The 19,142-nt window shown below is 38.6% G+C and overlaps 1 protein-coding gene across 1 annotated transcript in view; it reads right to left on the minus strand.

Moving 5' to 3' along the window:
• adamts2a (ADAM metallopeptidase with thrombospondin type 1 motif, 2a) overlaps nt 1-19,142 on the minus strand; it is a 58,397-nt gene that overhangs the window by 20,450 nt on the left and 18,805 nt on the right. The window contains exons 3-4 of the mRNA XM_039694043.2: nt 14,348-14,516; nt 3,117-3,319 (exon numbers count right to left, since the gene is read on the minus strand). Coding sequence (XP_039549977.2) covers nt 3,117-3,319; nt 14,348-14,516 — 372 coding nt within the window. The remainder of the gene's footprint in view (nt 1-3,116; nt 3,320-14,347; nt 14,517-19,142) is intronic.

The raw sequence follows: 19,142 nt of genomic DNA on the forward strand, positions 1-19,142 counted from the left end.
GTAAGGAGGCACTAAGCTCTGGCTAAATGACCAGGGTGTGTAAGAAAGAAAACGAATGAAGCACTAAACCAAACACACACACACACACACACACACACACACACACACTCACACAAAAAAGACACTGACAGAGGCTGTTTAAAAATCTGAGCCTGATTATGGAGAGCAGACACTCAGCTAGCTAGAGTTTCCACTGGAACGCTTCAACCTTTCACCAGAACACATACAGATACAATTAGATCCCTACTCCCTATAACACCACTTGTTTTTCACGGCTCCAGAAATAACTGTTACGGTGTGTGTGTGTGTGTGTGTGTGTGTGTATGTGATAATACGATATAATATGATAGATATGATAATAATATTTTAGTCACCATGGAATCAGAATTGACACTTCTTTTTTTTGTGTGGAATATTACAGTATTTATTATGAATGATTTATCTTCTCTGGTGATGTGTTTACTGGCGCAAGGGCGGGACAACCTGCCACTCACATGACATCACAGCTGGGGCGTTCTTTCACTGGGCATCAAATTTGATTGGCTACTGATACGCGTCAGTCAGAGTTATCATCAAATGGAAAATGCCAGTTTCAATGAAAGGCAAGCTATACTACTAGTGCTGGTCCACGGAGCTGTGACGTGTTTAGATGACATTGGGTGAATCCAGCTCAGCCTCACAAAAGATAACAACATTCTTTCTGGAAATATAATTGTAAAAATGAAAAAAAAAAAAGAAAAGAAAAGAAAAAGAAAAAAAGATTTTTCGATTTTAACAGAGCCATATCGAAAATCCATCTCAGCCTCACAAAAAAAAAAAAAAAATATATATATATATATATATATTATATGTTGACAGGGCCAGCAGAGAAGGCCCTGATGGTCCTGACATGGTCCAATCAATTTCCCAACATAATTTTTTCTCCTTTGAAAAGCCATTTCACCCGGATTTATGTCACAATAGGACAGAAAAGAATATATCAATTTATTGATATATTGAAAAACTCCTAGAATGTCAAGAATGAATGATAAAAAATTTTAGAGCAACCAAACTGTTTTAGCGTACATTTTAATTAACACAGGGTAAGAAGCTGCTTTAATAACCTGTCATTCATTTGAAGATTAGTGCGTATTCCTCACGAAAATTAAAAATTAAAATATAACATTTTATATAAAATATATATTATATATTTATAATGAGAGAAATAAGATATTTGTCCTTGTTGTTAAAGTAACCATTCATTATCATTGTTGCTAAGCATATCAGTCTCTAAGAAACAGTGCCAAGTAACCCTGTTCCCACCAGAAACCATGTGTCTAGGCACTCAGTAATGACAGCTATGTAACCCTATTATCAGCACATACTCTCTTGTTTGTATTCTCTTCTCTCCCACACACACACACACCATACTAATCACCTTAGCAGAAGTCTCTCATTAGTGCTGGCTGTCTCTGGCCCTCTCCAGGACCCTGTCAGGATTTTATTAGTCCAGATCTCAGCTTGTCTTTAGCAGGTAGCTAATTGACGTGTAAGAGGCCAAAGTGCCAGAAAATCATTAGGACTTAATTAATAATGCAGCAAGGCATACCATCGGAACTTCTGCTTCGCCACGGAACCGCCGCGCAAACAAAAATGAACTGTGAACGAGAGAATGAGCGCGGAGGAACACTGAAATATAAGTTGCGAGACCTTTGGAACTGGTTGCTAGTCACGTTTATCCATAAAACATACTTTACACAAGCACAAAAACCAAAATGTTTCTAGCTATGCAAATTCGATTGAGTGTGTTTTTGCGTTTCAAAACGTCAGACCGCAGTTTATAATGCAAAACAAGTATTGATCACATTTTGTACATTGCCACAGTGCCCCTGACTAGAGTATGCATTTTTCCTCTATGGTTAGTTATTTAGTTTGGCATGTTTATAGCTAGCTACTGGCATTTGAGGGTAATTCTGAGGTTTGTTACCACCACAGCAATATAAAAGTTTGTGTTAAGTATCTTCAAATTGATTATGGGACATTGGATGGGGTTTTCTTTGCACACTACCATAAAGCCAAAACGAGACTAAAATGAAAAAGAAAAAAGAGGGAAAGACAGAAAATGTTTAGTTATGCAGGTTTGACTGCAAGTTCATTGCAAGTCTGGTCTTGTCGAGGATCTCAAGTACATCAATCTTTCAGGTAGGAAACTGTCAGGGATGTGGATGTAATTTCTTGACTTAGAGCAGTTTTCAAGGAAAAAGATGGAGGTTTGGCTCAACATTGTGTACAGTAATGCTAATTTCCCTCTTTGAGTTTGATATAATCATCATTGGATATAACAATACTCTGACATTGTGAAAGATTTTTGGATAAGTGTTGATCTGTTTACACAAGACGCAGAACCTAAAAGTTCGCAAGGTAAATTACTCGTCATTTAGCTGAAAAACAATTAAGCATTTAGCTAACGCCTTTTATACTATTGATTAATAATTAAATAACTATTTCCCTGAACTCTTAAAGGAATAGTTCACCCAAAATTGAAAATTGTCATTATTATCTCACCCTCAAGTTGTTGACGTTCTTTATTTTGTTACCCTCAATTTTTTTCCTTTGTTGAACATAAAAAGAAAATATTTTGAAGAATGTTGGTAACCGAACAGTTAATGGACCCAATTGACTTCCATACTATGGAAGTCAATGGGGCCCATATTCTTCAAAAATATATATTTTGTGTTTAGCAGAAGAAAGAAACTCATAAATGTTTGGAAAAACTTAAGGGTGAGTAAATGATGACAGAACCCAATTTTTTACCTGAACTATCCCTTAAATAAAAAAGCCAAAAGGGTGTTTTCACAACAGTGAAATAGAAGAACCATTTCGGGATTACCAAACAATGAACAATTCTATGAACAATTCTTAAAATGTATATTTTTTCTTAGTCTAAAGAACTTTTAAAAAATTTGAAAAACCTTTTTGCTCTGTAAAAAAAAACCATAGAAGCCAAAAAATAAGCTAAAAAGAGTGTTTGGAAAACTGAGGTAATAGGTTAATCTCAGAACGTCTTCAAACTATGTACAAAAGGTGTACAAATGTATACATATTTACATGATATCAGTGCAGTTTGGGAAACTTACAATGTTCATGAGGGTGAGGAGGTACTTCTGGATGTGCTCTCTGCCATGAAACATCACCACAGAACAGTCCACCCCCAACAGAACCTCGATGTTAAAGATCTCGTCTTCATACGTCTCTCTACGAGCTCGGGTTTTGTTCTTTATTTTCTTCTTAACGTGGTGAGGTAAATACTCCATTCCAGCCAGACCACCCAAAGGGGAACCTGCAAAAAAATGCACACAAAATATTCAAGGATATAATTTAAACACGTCAAATCATGGGGAATCAAAGTTCCCGTGATCTTTTGGGTACAATGACAACATACTGTAACTTTCAGAACCAGAAGTGGAGCACAGAGGGACAATTTTTTAAATAATAATAAAAAAGTATGATGACCCTTGAGAACAAAGAAGTACACTTTGGCATACTTTTAAAAAAAGAGCCGGGCAACTTATTAAGGAAATAACACTTATATACAAGAAAATTCTTAAAGGGATACTCTACTTTTTTGGGAAATAGGCTCATTTTACAACTCCCCCAGAGTTAAACGGTTGGGTTTTGCCATTTTTGAATCCATTCAGCCGATTTTCTGATATTTAGAAGAATATCAGTAACCAGACAGTTTCTGGTCTCATTGACTTCCATAGTATATTTTTTTTCCTACTATGGAAGTCAATGAGACCAGAAACTGTCTGCTTACTGATATTCTTCTAAATATCAGAAAATCGGCTGAATTGATTCGAAATTGATTACGGTAAAACTCAACTCTTTAACTCTGAGGGCGTTGTAAAATGAGCCTGTTTCCAAAAAAAGTGAATGCAATGTTTTCAGATACTTAATTGCATACTTTTTGCTATTAAATGAAAATGTATTATAGTTTAAATTTATATCTAATGCAATTAGTTGAACTTCGTTAATGAGTTGAAATAGTGTTTTATTAATCCACATAACTAGGATTTAAGTACATCTTTAGCAGTTTTGTTCTCTGTGCTGCTGCGTTCCTCAATTCTTACCTGAACTACATCATACGTCCTATCATGTCATGCGTCGGGAACTCGACTCTCGGGAACGTGCGTATGGCCGTTGCTTTATGCCAGTGATTATAGTTTATAAAGTTTTAAATATGAATATTTTTTCTTGAATGGATGTGCTTTTTGGAGCTTCAAAAAACTGTATTCAATTAAATGCAGTATTCAATGCCATTACAAAGCTGGGAAGAGCCAGGATATTTTTTAATATGACTCTGATTGGGTTCGACTGAAAAAAGAAAGTCATATACAACTGGGATGGATAATTTTCATTTTTGATTGAACTATTCCTTTAACTGAGCCATTGAAGCCAAATTGCCTTTTGTATATTCTTCAGACTGCCCATTTTCTGAATAAGGAAATAGCTGTGCAATGACAAACAAAATTGTGGAAAAACAGTGGCAGTGTGTTTCTCATTTGATTCGGCACATTCTCTCTCCTGTCACCTAATACACGGCAAAAACACTCTCTTAACTCGAAGAGCTTTCATGTTCAGATTGGGTGCAACTGAGGCATGTCTCTCGGGCTCTGCCTGTGCCAAAACTGCTCGAGCGAGGGACAGTGTGAATCCAATGACAGGCAGAAAAAGATTACTGTACCATTTCAGGGATATCTTGCCTTTGACTTCCCTTCCAAAATAATCACTGTGGTGTACCAATGATTGTCATATTCATTTACCATGGTATTTACATGGTACTTTACAACACCATGGTATCATGGCTTTTTTGTTATGTCCTCAGTGACTTCTTCTCAGTGTTTTAAGAGAAATATGATGTTTCTTCCCAAGGTGATAAACCTTATGACTACAGATTTTTATATGCCATTTGATGTTCTAATATAATTTCAGAATTTATTCAGAAGTAATGTGATAATCCTAAAGGAGTGATTCGCCAATCAGAGAAGTCACTGTTACTATGGAAACCAGAATCCCAGCAAAAGATCTCTGAAGTGACCGCCCACTCCCATCAAGCACAGTGGATGGCATAATCAGTTCTCCAGACACCGTCAAACAACTTGTATTGAATGTTTTGCAAAACAACTTCGAATGTATGGTAGTTTATACTATATGCAATACTAGACTTAAATGGCAGAACCCGATTTCTCCAAGTGCAACATGTTCCTGGATCAACCAATCAGATCTGGGGGACAAGTTTACAGTTTAAGTCAAGTTTAGGCTCACAAACAGGGTTAGGTGCTTATTCACCTGTCATTTCCCTCTGTTTTTAGGAATAACTTATGGGTAGGGATAGGACTACATTTTCGGACGGATAGTTTCTCTTAAAATCAAACGTTTTAATGTTGTGACGTTTTAATGTCCTGGATTTGGCTAATGCATATGGTTCAGTGCCACATGAGCTTCTTTGGGCAAGATTTTAGCATTTTTCAGAGTACCAATGTCAATAACAAACTTAGTGAAAGCCTATTTTGGAGATTTCCAATTTAGTTTCTCAACTCCAGAATTCAGCACTACATGGCAATGTTTAGAGGTTGGATGCACTATTTCTCCATTGGCTTTTACCATGGCAATGGAAGTAATCATTAGGGCATCAAGATGGGTAGTAGGAGGAGAGCGCTTGGCTTCTGTTCTGGGATGCGACTACCACCAATCAGAGCATACATGGATGACATGACAACAATGACTACAACAGTAGCTTGTACTAATCGGTTATTGGGTAAGTTAACCGATAATTGAATGGGCACAAATGCAAGTTAGTAGATAAAGGTAGTAGATAAAAGATTCTTCATTAATGGTGAGGCAATACCAACAGTTTCTGAGACTTTCAGTGCAAACTGCAAACTGTTCAAAGGGCTTTAAACGATTCCAGACGATGAATAAGGGTCTTATCAAGCGAAACGATCGCTCATTTAATAAATACGTAACAAAGTTTAAGTTTTATTATAAGCTCAAATGCTCGCCTTGCTCTGTTCTGTGACGTGCGTTTGTGACTCTTCTGTTCGAACTCGTTCATCAAAATGAACAAATCTTTTTACGAGTCATTTGGTTCATTCAATGAACGAAACGAACAAATTGACTCGGAAAAAGATTCGTTCATTTTGATGAACGAGTTCGAACAGAAGAGTCACAAACGCACGTCACAGAACAGAGCAAGGCAAGAATTTAAGCTTGTAAAACTTTTAATGAGCGATCATTTCGCTTGATAAGACCCTTCTTCATCGTCGGGAATCGTTTAAAGCCCTTTGAACAGTTTACAGTTTGCACTGAGAGTGTCTTTTGGACCTTGAATCGTTTGGTTCCCACCAATAAAAATGGCTAAATGAAGTGCATTATATGGAGAAAATCCTGGAATTTTTTCATCAAAAACCTTCGACTGAAGAAAGAAAGACATGGACATCTTGGATGATAAGGGGGTGAGTAAATTATCAGCAAGAGTTTTTTGAAAAGTGAACTACTCCTTTTAGTTAAAACTATGAAGTGACTGTAAAGTCAGCATCATTACACTATACTCTCATTGTTACAGTCAAGCAAGTATCACAATGTCAGCTGACACCCAACAGAATCCCACAGTCATCGTATTTCAAGGGTAACGGCCTTGAATGTGCCACTGCGTTCTTTTGCTATTAGCTAAAAATAGAAAGCTCCAAACTAGCATCTTATATTCTGGTTGCCATTCTGATAGACCACGTCTGCTCCTAGTTATCCCTTGATCTGAAGTCACTGGCGTTTTCAACCCTAGGTGGGGTTTCCAACACCCGTCTGCAAGGGACGATGCTGATGTACAGAATATTGATGAAGGCCAGGCAGTTAGTAACTGTTGCCAATTATTATAATTCTTCGAATCAATGAGTGCTGGGCTTGTCAGTTCTGACATATCAGGGTTATTTGTATTCAGGAAACGGGAGCATCGTGAAAATCTGCAAGGATAAAATGAAAACTGAATCTTTTAGAAGCCTTCAAGTAGAACCTTTGCTTTGAAAATGAAATCAAAGTCTTTCGGATCTGTTAACAACCGGAGAAATCCTCTTTGAATATGGCAGTGGAAGCTCTTTTGACATGTATTTTTCTGTATAAACATACCTCTGAGACACTGTTTCTGATGGTAAAGTTAATTTTGAATCAAATTAGACATGATTATTGCAAAACACATTGCAAAACAAAACAAATTTCCATGCAAAACAAGGTTTTAAATCAATGCTGACAGATGTAACTACGTCAAAGTAAATTAACCTGTGAGAGATACAGAACTTGAAATGTTCAACAAACAGGCAATGCAATATAAGTTCATTAAACTCCAATCTGCACTGATTTCAACAATTTTTGATTTTTCAAAACTCATAATCAAAATTTTACAACAACACAGAGTGAAAACCTAAGTTGCCTGTAGGATGAATGAAGGTCCGTCTGCTTAGACAAGCAAGAGTATCCTCAATGAAGGAGTGACTCAGCACAGAGGAATATGAGCCTACACACACACACACACACACACACACACCTGATTTACTATCTTTGTAGGGACTCTCTCGATAGACTTAATGGTTTTTATACTGTAAAAAAAAAATTTCAAAAATGGTTACACACACTTTTTGAGACTATGGCTACACACAAAACATGCACACAAGATGCAAAAGTAAACACTTCATTGAAAAATATTTGAACTCTTCTAGAAATGCTATTTGTGTGTAGTAACTACACAAACATAAAATGATTAGCTACATACACACCAAACTACACATGTAAAACACTTTTCTCTTGTGTCCTTTGCTTGTTCAGTGTCCAGTGGAGTGTACAGGAGTTTGTCACACATATACATGTACATGTGAACAAATACACTGTACGCAGTATAAGCACAACTGATGAATTTTACGCACACAGCTTTACAGCATATATATATATATATATATATATTTAAAAAATAAAAATATATTATATATATATATATATATATATTTAAAAAATAAAAATATAATATATATATATATATATAAAAATAAGATATATAAAATATATATATTTAATAAAATATATTATTTATATATATATATATATATATTTAAAAAATAAAAATATAAAATATATATATATTAAAAATAAGATATATAAAATATATATATTTAATAAAATAAAATAAAATAAAAAATTGTGTGTATATATATATATATATATATATATATATATATATATTAGGTCTGTCAAATGATTAATCACGATTAATCGATTCCAAAATAAAAGTTTGTGTTTACATAATATATGAGGGTGCACTGTGTATAATTATTTTATATATATATACACATACACATGCTTGTATATATATTTAAGAAATATTTTCATATACTGTATATAGATTTATATATAATATAAATATCAATATTTTATATATAAATATTTTTTTCTTAAATATACATGCATGTGTGTGTATTTATATATATGTAAAATAATTATACACAGTGCACCCACATATATTATGTAAACACAAACTTTTATTTTGGATGCGATTAATCGCGATTAATCGTTTGACAGCCCTAATATATAAATAAATATATATATATATATCATATACAGGCAAAATTTGTTGACCATTCACATCTGCTGGTTGACATCAACAAACCAGCATCCAAAAATATCTGCCATTTTCTATGTACAACATTGTCAACTTCAAATGATAAATTGTGCAAGCCCAACAAACAAATGAATGTGAATCGTAGATCGATTACCCCGATTTCCCCATCATCTCTCAGGAGTACTTCCTCACATTTTCACCTTGGCTATCAATCTTAAACCTATAAACCCTGTAATCTGTAAATCAATGTCTCATTCACATAAGCACCATCAGTTCTCAGAGCATTGTTGAGTTAGCTCATCTCACAGAGAGATCATTCTTCATTAGCTCTCCTTTCTCCTCTTTGCACTGCTTCAAAGGTGGCCCAGCACAAATGGAGATATTTGCAGCACTTGAGGAAGCCGGTGCTCCTCCTTTCTGTAAGACCAAGCCAACATCTATTAGTCAATGGAACAACCGGAATGTTTTTGTTTCAGGGATCGGGAAAACGTTCAATGAAAAACACATGCGGTTGCACATTTTCTAAAGCTGTGAACACACACACAGGCCTATATGATCTTCGATGGCTATCTGGAGGCATTATGGCATATTTGGTATGCTGTAGCTTGATATGTGTGTGGGCTGAAATGTCACAAAAGTAAAGAAACGACAGTCTTCTCAAATGCAGTGACAAGTGACAAGGCAAAAAGGCTCAGATTTTTCTTTATATATAGGCTAAGGTCATCTTCAGTTATATTTGTTATGAGACCTAATGCTTTCAATAGACAGATTTGCATCTACATTTAGCAAACATAAATAAGAAATCAAGAAATGCATCAAATAAAATTTACACTTAACACTTGTAGTGTGTGTACACTTTTTGTTTTTCTTTTTCATTTAACAATGGTGGGGAAAAAAAAGTACTTTATTCTGTAATTTACAGAATAAACATTATGATGTAATATACATTATAATGTTGTGATGCCCAAATAAATAAAAAATGTTTGCATTTAGAACAATTGATTCATACTGTATCTTAAGTGTTTTATTTTTATTTTATTTAGTCAAAATAGTATAGAATTTTAACATTAGCTTTGCATCTGTGAAAATTAAATCATGGAAATAAGGCTATTTATTGACCTAATTAAACTTGCAACTTGGATTGAAACATGCTAAATAATTAGCATGTCCGGCATTTAGTTTGAAAAACAGCCGTCCTCAAATGTGAAGCGTTCCAGAGAGGAGGGGAACTCTACATTCACCTGCATTATTCTGATAGCAAAAGCAATGAGAAAGCACAAAGTATTGATGATTCAGTGTTGTGAAGGCTAGCCCCCCTTTCTCAGGTTACAGTAACAGGAAGTCCTTTTATGATTGTGTGAGTGAACAGAATAAGAGCTTTCTAGAAAGAGTGCAGCAACAGCTTCTAAAGTCATATAAATGCTTGAGACTGGCAGACACTTCCAAAAAGTACAATAAAATAAGATATTCGTACACTATCCAACCCCTTGTTAGCATGCTAGCATGAGATACATCATTATAGAGTCAATACTAGAAGGCCAAAGACGAAGTCGAGGTCAAATCTGGTCCATACGAGTCCATGGTAATTCACAAAACAAACCCTCTAAAGCAGTTATCTAAACCAAATAAACAATAAAGACATTATAGAAACTGAGCGGAGGCGTTTTTCCAGAATATCTGATTATGAAACTTAGGGAAAAATCCTCTCACCCTTCTCTCCTCCCACCATTTTTGCAGCAATTCTGAATTGTGCGCGTCTGCCAAGCCGAACTTAAACTCTCATCAAGCTTTGCCACGTAGACACTGGCTGCCTGAGTCCAGCAAGTCTCTGCTGGAATTCAATGAGAGAAGCAGCTTCTCATACGCACACACGCGCTCCAGCTGATGTCGCCAAAGACCTGCTCGCTCAAGACACAGAGATTCACTTACGGATATATTGTCCAGTTATTTTTAGTACCGGCTTGGGCATAACCGCACTTCCACAATGCAATTAAACATCAAGCCTACTGCCATATGTGTAACCTTTCCCCTCAAGTTAAAGTTGAATAAAGATGAATCTGATGAACGGACACACCCCTAAAGGTTATGACTGATTTATGACTTCAATTTGATGTGTTCGGAAAAAAAAAGAAAAAACAGAAGTATCAAAATCGCCTGAAATGTGAGAGAAAACGCTTAGAATAGTTGTTTATACTGACCATACACATTTCACTTTGATATTATGTCTTAGAATCTTAATTTTAAAACGCAATTAAAAAGTAACAAGCTCTCAGTCAAGGCAACCGGGAAATATCTCGTCAAAAAAACCCTATGCAAACATAGGTAAATTTGAGACTTTGGTTCGTTATGGGTTTATTCATTTGATCCTCACTATTTTTATTCTTGTATAGATTCATTTATACCGCATTCAAAGAATTTTGGAAACACTGATTGTTGTTATTGCACTACCATGATCAAAAGTGGCATCAGAGACATTAACGTATAATTTTACAAATGATTTTAAGTTCAAATAAAGATTCTATTCATCAAAAAAGTATCAGTTTCCACAAAAATATATTTAATAAACATTGATATTAACAAGAAATATTCAGTACTTGCTTCTGAAAATGAAAATGAATTGGCCTAACAACTCACAATTGCGAGTTAATATTTCACAATTCTGAGAAAAGATGTCAGAATTTTGAGATAAACTGGCAATTATGTGTTATAAAGTCAGAATTGCGAGATGTAAACTCGCAATTGTGAGGAAAAAAAGTCAGAATTGCGAGATAAAGTCTCGCAATTGCAACTTTATTTCTCATAATTGCGACTTTATTTCTAAGAATTGCGACTTTATATCTCGCAATTGCAACTTTATTTCTCATAATTGCAACTTTATATCTCATAATTGCGACTTAATTTCTCAGAATTGCGACTTTATATCTCGCAATTGCAACTCTATTTCTCATAATTGCAACTTTATTTCTCATAATTGCGACTTTACATCTCGCAATTGTGACTATTTCTCAGAATTGCGACTTTATTTCTCATAATTGCGACTTTACATCTCGCAATTGCGACTCTATTTCTCATGATTGCAACTTTATTTCTCATAATTGCGACTTTATATCTCGCAATTGCGAATGTATTTCTCATAATTGCGACTTTATATCTCGTAATTGCAACTGTATTTCTCATAATGGCGACTTTATTTCTCATAATTGCGACTTTATATCTCGCAATTGCGACTTTATTTCTCATAATTGTGACTTTATTTCTCATAATTGTGACTTTATATCTCGCAATTGCGAATGTATTTCTCATAATTGCGACTTTATATCTCGCAATTGCAACTGTATTTCTCATAATTGTGACTTTATTTCTCATAATTGTGACTTTATATCTCGCAATTGCGAATTTATTTCTCAGAACTGCGACTTTATATCCCGCAATTGTGACTTTATTTCTTATAATTCTGACTTCATATCTCACAATTGTGTGATAAAAAGTCGCAATTATTATATATTTTTTTTAATTCATTGGCAAAAACAAGCTTCCATAGAAAACAGATGTTTTAAATTGAAAAACAATTTTCACAATAATATTGCCTGTACTGTATTTTTGATCATATAAATGCCTCCTAGGTTCAGAAACATTACAATATTGAAACAACCCCAAATTTTTGAATAGTAGGGATGAATTCAGGTTTCGCCATTGAGAAAGTAAATTGCTTTTTAAAAGTGTTACTGGAGATGATTACAGTGCTAATCCTAAAGTCCTTTAAAAAAGGATAAGAAAGAATTTTGGTCAAATGGTCAAGACAGGGTTCTGTTATGCAGCACTGCAGTTAAGCAATTCATGCAGTCCTCTGAAACAACAAGGCTGAGAAGAAAAATGAAAACGCGAAGGGACTGTGACACATGTCGAGCCTCTCCATATCCCCCGGCTGAACTCGACCGCTCAAACTCAAAGTGACATGTGAAACCTTTTTAGAGAAGTTTATGACTTTATCCAGTCACTCTGCTGCTCCTGTCCTCACACGGGATGCTGAGTGAGACAAATAAGGGGGTGGAGGGACGTACGAACAGCCTGGGCAATGACTCAGCCCTGGAGAACTTTCTTTACTTCATCCAAGTAATGTATCCTGATATAGTAAGGAACAGTTCAACCAAAACGTTACATTATTTACTCACCTGAATTGTCAGTTTTTGAAGAAACTATTTCTTTTACACTACAAGACTTGGCTTTTAGCTTTGATAGACAGTGAAGCTCTGATTGTAAACTAGTTCAAATGGATACAGCCTAAGCAGTATTGCTAAACAGGTTACATTTAACACGCATTAATAAGTAATGTGGTTTTATCAACTTGTTTTAACTGTTGGTTTATATAGAGGAGGTTTTGTTGAAATTGCAATAAGATTTGAGTCTTGGTAGCATCAGTGAGAATGGATTGAAACTAACAAACCAATCATTAATGTTTTGCCATGTATGCCAATATTTTAAAGCAAAAGAGTTTATAAATGAATGGAATTTCCTAACTGTATAGTGTCTATATACAGTATATCGCGTAGATATTGTAGATTTGTTTTGTTTTTTTCCAGTGCCCATTTTGGCAGAAATTTAGTTTATTTAAACTAAAACCTCTCAGCAATTGTGGGGAAAGGAGGGGGTCAGTGAGCTGTTAAAGTTGATTAAAATGAACGTACGTTAAAATTAAAGGAGTAGGTCACTTTTGAAAAAACTTTTGCCGATAATTTACTCACCCGCATGTCATCCAAGATGTCCATGTGATTCTTTCTTCAGTCAAAAATAAATTAAGGTTTTTGATGAAAACATTCTAAAACATTCATTTTTCTCCATATAATGGACTTTACTGGTAACCAAACAGTTCAAGGGCCAAAAGACACTTTCAGAAAAGACAACTGTTCAAAGGGCTTTAAACGATTCCAGACGATTAATAAGGGTCTTATCAAGCGAAACGATCGCTCATTTAATACAAAGTTTAAGTTTTATAAGCTCAAATGCTCACCTTTCTCTGTTCTGTGATGCGCGTTTGTGACTCTCCTGTTCGAACTCGTTTATCAAAATGAACAAATCTTTTTCCGAGTCATTTGGTTCATTCAACGAACGAAACGAACGAATTGACTCGGAAAAAGATTTGTTCATTTTGATGAACGAGTTCGAACAGGAGAGTCACGAACGCGAACAGCATTTGAGCTTATACAACTTAAACGTTGTTATTTTTTTTAAATTGTTTCGCTTGATAAGACCCTTATTCATCGTCTGGAATCGTTTAAAGCCCTTTGAACAGTTTGCAGTTTGTACTGAAAGTGTCTTTTGGACCTTGAACCGTTTGGTTCCCATTGAAGTTCATTATATGGAGAAAAATGCTGGAATGTTTTCATCAGAAACCTTAATTTTTTTCGACTGAAGAAAGAAAGACATGGACATCTTGGATGACATGGGGGTGAGTAAATTATCAATAAAGCAAGTAGAAATGTGTACTACTAGGTTGACCAGGCAAGAAGGAAATGCCTTACTGCATAACCCTGTTAACTTTACTATCAATCCTCCCTTGGCCAACCAGTTTCATCAAAAAGACAAAGCCACACTGCCATAAACCAGCATTGAAATTGAACTTCAGCATCTCTCCCTAGTCATCAGCATGCATGTGAAGGACTCGCTGCAGCGCTCCATGAAGAGCTGGTGTCATAAAGGTGATCTGACCTCTGGGGTGAAAGTCAGCGGGCTGATTGACGGGCGGCTTCTTGATGTCAGAGGAGCGGTAGACGATGTGATGACGCCCGGGTCCTCCTTCCTCCTCTCCTGTCACGTCGCCTCCTCTCTCCAGTGGCTCGATAAAAAACTCCTCTTGACCTGCACGGATCATCCCTGCCTGACAGGTTTGAAAGAGAGAAAGAGAGGTAGAGATTAGGAATTTCAAAGGCAGGTACAGCACAAAGCTTGCACATCGAGTCCATTAAGCCAATCAGCTATAAAGGCTATTTCTGTAAGCCTGCTATATCATGTTTTCATCAGCTTTGGAAGAAGCCCTCGAGCAACCCGATCTCTGAATCGATCCATCCCTTTTCTGCATCTAACTTGTGTGTTCGGGCCCCGACCATCCCTAAAACTCTGTGACATTGCCTGTCATTAGCAAAAACAAACTGCCGCTAATGTTTCAGAACAATTCACTGCTTAAAGGGAGCAAACATGAGATTGTCTCGTTTGTGCAGTTAGGTGAGAATAGTCTATGAGGGCAAAGAGGGAAATCCAAACCGTGAGCAAAGATGAATTTGAATCTCTCTGCCAGAGAGAACAAACTCACTGACAGACACACTTGACAGCTCATGTTCCGATCTCGCCGTGTCTAGTTGAGATTCGTTGGATTTGGGCGACGAGCCACATCCACTGCTAGGAGTGCTGAGAACGTAATGAGAGAGAGAGAGAGAGAGAGAGTCTACAAGGCTTTAGACACACAGAGCTAATCAATTGTAGGACATGTCGCAGTCCCTACGACTTATTGGCTTTTCCCTGCCAGAGCACAGGGTCTTTTCCCTTTGCTTCCATAGCAAATTAGACAGCCCCAATGAGAGCGCGAATTGAATAGCAATGCTAGACCTCTTCTCTGATGTGAACTTCAAACAGGACTGTTAAAGTCACGCCGGCCGGAGCCCCCTCAGTCATCACAATACTGAAGCCCGGCAGAGTGCAGGCCGCTGAGCTAGTCGTTTAGCTTAGTCTCCCAGGAAATATTACACAGCGAGTGGTCCCGCCACCTCCCTCTTGCTTCCCCCGAGGGTTCATTACGAAGGAAATGCCCGTACACTGCATAAATCGACACCACTGCATGAAGGGCTGCCGTTGCCGTTGGTCCACATTGACTGAAAGTGCTGATGTAAAAACAAAATAGACTCGCATATGCTTTTGTCCTCTCCTAAAATCCACTCAAAACAGTGTGTGTCGTCTCTATTGCAAATGGAAATGACAGTGTCGCCGGAGGTTAAAGAACCAATTAATAGTATAATGCATGATCTGCATAACATGTTATACACTTTGCAACAATAAGTATTTTTTCCTTATTTACCAATAAAAATATCAAAACATATGATATTAGGAATACCAATATCATATCAATATCAAAATACAATATCAATTTACTAGAGCAATAATGCACAAGATAGTTTAAGATTGAAGTAAAAAAAAATACACACACGCTACTGTTTACATGTCTGGGGTCGGTAAGTTGTCAATGTTTTGAAAGAAGCAAAACTGCAGTTTATTTCTTAAAATGTATATATATGTATATACATATATATATATATATATATATATATATATATATATATTTATATTTCAAGGGTTTCACTTTTTGGTAAAATGTGGTAAAATATAAGTTTTATTGTTCATCAAACAGTTGTTAAGTAAAGTGGTGTTTCAAGTGTTTCCAAAATCAAAAAAGTTTTCAAATGTATCCTCTTGGTAGAGTGTCTTCAAAAAGCTCCATTTTCACAGGATAAAAATGTGTGCGGACGGATGGCCAAAACATAGAAAAAAAAGATGCAACAAAGAGAAACAATATTGTTGGGATTCCTTCCAGAGCATTTTGTTTTGGTCGATGAACAAATGAATCCAAGTTAGTGTAGATGTATCAATAAATTCAGTCATTCAAGTCTTTGGGCAGATGTAAAAGAAAAATCTGAGCACCTTTGAAAAATTCTTGTTCAGAGTCTGAATAACATTTTCCCAAAAAACACATTTTCATACTTTGTGCAAAGAACTGAGGCTGACCGACTACTTGGAAAAACTAGTCACTATACAATTTTAGAGGACAATCGAACATGTATGTGTTTCAACCGACTAATTCTTTCCATTTGGACTCCTTTGGGACATCTCCAAATCCTGTAATCTGAAATGGAACCCGTCATCAAAACCAAAGCCCCTCTTTCCTCATGGAGAATCTATGGCTAATGCCTATCTTTTGGCCCTCTCGAGCACACAGAGTTAGCCTCTAATGGTTTCAAGTGAACAATCTATAGTAAAATGTTGTGGTTTGTTACAGTCAAAGCAAAAAATAACACAACACAACAGAACAAGCCAGTCCAGCTGTACCATCCAACTTCATCTAAGACCTCCATACCAGCGAAACTGTGGTTGGGTGGACATCAGCCGGTCTGCAGTGTCACTATCTGCCAAAATATCCAAGAGAGTTCATGAGAAGATTCAGAAGCATTATCTGTGTTTGTATGCGCATGAATGTGTGGGAACTGGCCACCCTCCCAGTCCAATAAGAAATCCATAACCCTCTGTATATGTGAGATTGCTCATAAAGCTGATATTTGTATGACTCTGACAGCTACAAAACAAAGAGTACTGTATCTATTCTATTGATATTACGGCTTCTAGTTTTCTTGGCTCCACCTGGCAATTTTGGCCCTAACTTAACTTTTCTTGTTGTCAAATTTAACAGGAATTGATAGCCAAAATTCTTTCACAAGGTATCTCAATACCCCACCGCCTAGCAAATTACTGTCTTCACTTCAAAGAGAGAGAAATATTTTTCATTTACACCCAATCCACAGCCAGGAAAAAATATGAGTGTCAATTTAGAAGTTTCAATTTGAACTGAGGTATCCTAGAGGGGACACAGTCTCTGGATGGCGGAGGCCATCTTGTGCAGAGACACGGAGTCGGCAGACGGGACGTGAACAGTCTCTGGCTCGGCAGACGGGACGTGAACAGTCTCTGGCTCGGCAGACGGGACGTGAACAGTCTCTGGCTCGGCAGACAGGACGTGAACAGTCTCTGGCTCGGCAGACGGGACGTGAACAGTCTCTGGCTCGGCAGTCGGGACGTGAACAGTCTCTGGTTCGGCAGACGGGATGTGAACAGTCTCTGGCTCGGCAGACGGGATGTGAACAGTGTCTGGCTCGGCAGACGGGACATGTTCAGGGTCTGGCTCGGCAGACGGGATGTGAACAGTCTCTGGCTCGGCAGACGGGATGTGAACAGTGTCTGGCTCGGCAGACGGGACATGTTCAGGGTCTGGCTCGGCAGACAGGACGTGAACAGTCTCTGGCTCGGCAGACGGGACGTGAACAGTCTCTGGCTCGGCAGTCGGGACGTGAACAGTCTCTGGTTCGGCAGACGGGATGTGAACAGTCTCTGGCTCGGCAGACGGGATGTGAACAGTGTCTGGCTCGGCAGACGGGACATGTTCAGGGTCTGGCTCGGCAGACGGGACATGAACAGTCTCTGGCTCGGCAGACGGGACGTGAACAGTCTCTGGCTCGGCAGACGGGACGTGAACAGTCTCTGGCTCGGCAGACGGGACGTGAACAGTCTCTGGCTCGGCAGACGGGACGTGAACAGTCTCTGGCTCGGCAGACGGGACGTGAACAGTCTCTGGCTCGGCAGACGGGACGTGAACAGTCTCTGGCTCGGCAGTCGGGACGTGAACAGTCTCTGGTTCGGCAGACGGGATGTGAACAGTCTCTGGCTCGGCAGACGGGATGTGAACAGTGTCTGGCTCGGCAGACGGGACATGTTCAGGGTCTGGCTCGGCAGACGGGACGTGAACAGTCTCTGGCTCGGCAGACGGGACGTGAACAGTCTCTGGCTCGGCAGACGGGACGTGAACAGTCTCTGGCTCGGCAGTCGGGACGTGAACAGTCTCTGGCTCGGCAGACGGGACGTGAACAGTCTCTGGCTCGGCAGACGGGACGTGAACAGTCTCTGGCTCGGCAGACGGGACGTGAACAGTCTCTGGCTCGGCAGACGGGACATGTTCAGGGTCTGGCTCGGCAGACGGGACATGTTCAGGGTCTGGCTCGGCAGACGGGACGTGAACAGTCTCTGGCTCGGCAGACAGGACGTGAACAGTCTCTGGCTCGGCAGTCGGGACGTGAACAGTCTCTGGCTCGGCAGTCGGGACGTGAACAGTCTCTGGCTCGGCAGACGGGATGTGAACAGTCTCTGGCTCGGCAGACGGGACATGTTCAGGGTCTGGCTCGGCAGACGGGACATGTTCAGGGTCTGGCTCGGCAGACGGGACGTGAACAGTCTCTGGCTCGGCAGACGGGACGTGAACAGTCTCTGGCTCGGCAGACGGGACATGTTCAGGGTCTGGCTCGGCAGACGGGACGTGAACAGTCTCTGGCTCGGCAGACGGGACGTGAACAGTCTCTGGCTCGGCAGACGGGACATGTTCAGGGTCTGGCTCGGCAGACGGGACGTGAACAGTCTCTGGCTCGGCAGACGGGACGTGAACAGTCTCTGGCTCGGCAGACGGGACGTAAACAGTCTCTGGCTCGGCAGACGGGACGTAAACAGTCTCTGGCTCGGCAGACGGGACATGTTCAGGGTCTGGCTCGGCAGACGGGACATGTTCAGGGTCTGGCTCGGCAGACGGGACGTGAACAGTCTCTGGCTCGGCAGACGGGACATGTTCAGGGTCTGGCTCGGCAGACGGGACGTAAACAGTCTCTGGCTCGGCAGACGGGACGTAAACAGTCTCTGGCTC

The sequence above is a fragment of the Pimephales promelas genome, chromosome 19 (genome assembly GCF_988280905.1).
Source record: "Pimephales promelas chromosome 19, fPimPro1.hap1.1, whole genome shotgun sequence".
Classification (NCBI taxonomy): domain Eukaryota; kingdom Metazoa; phylum Chordata; class Actinopteri; order Cypriniformes; family Leuciscidae; genus Pimephales; species Pimephales promelas.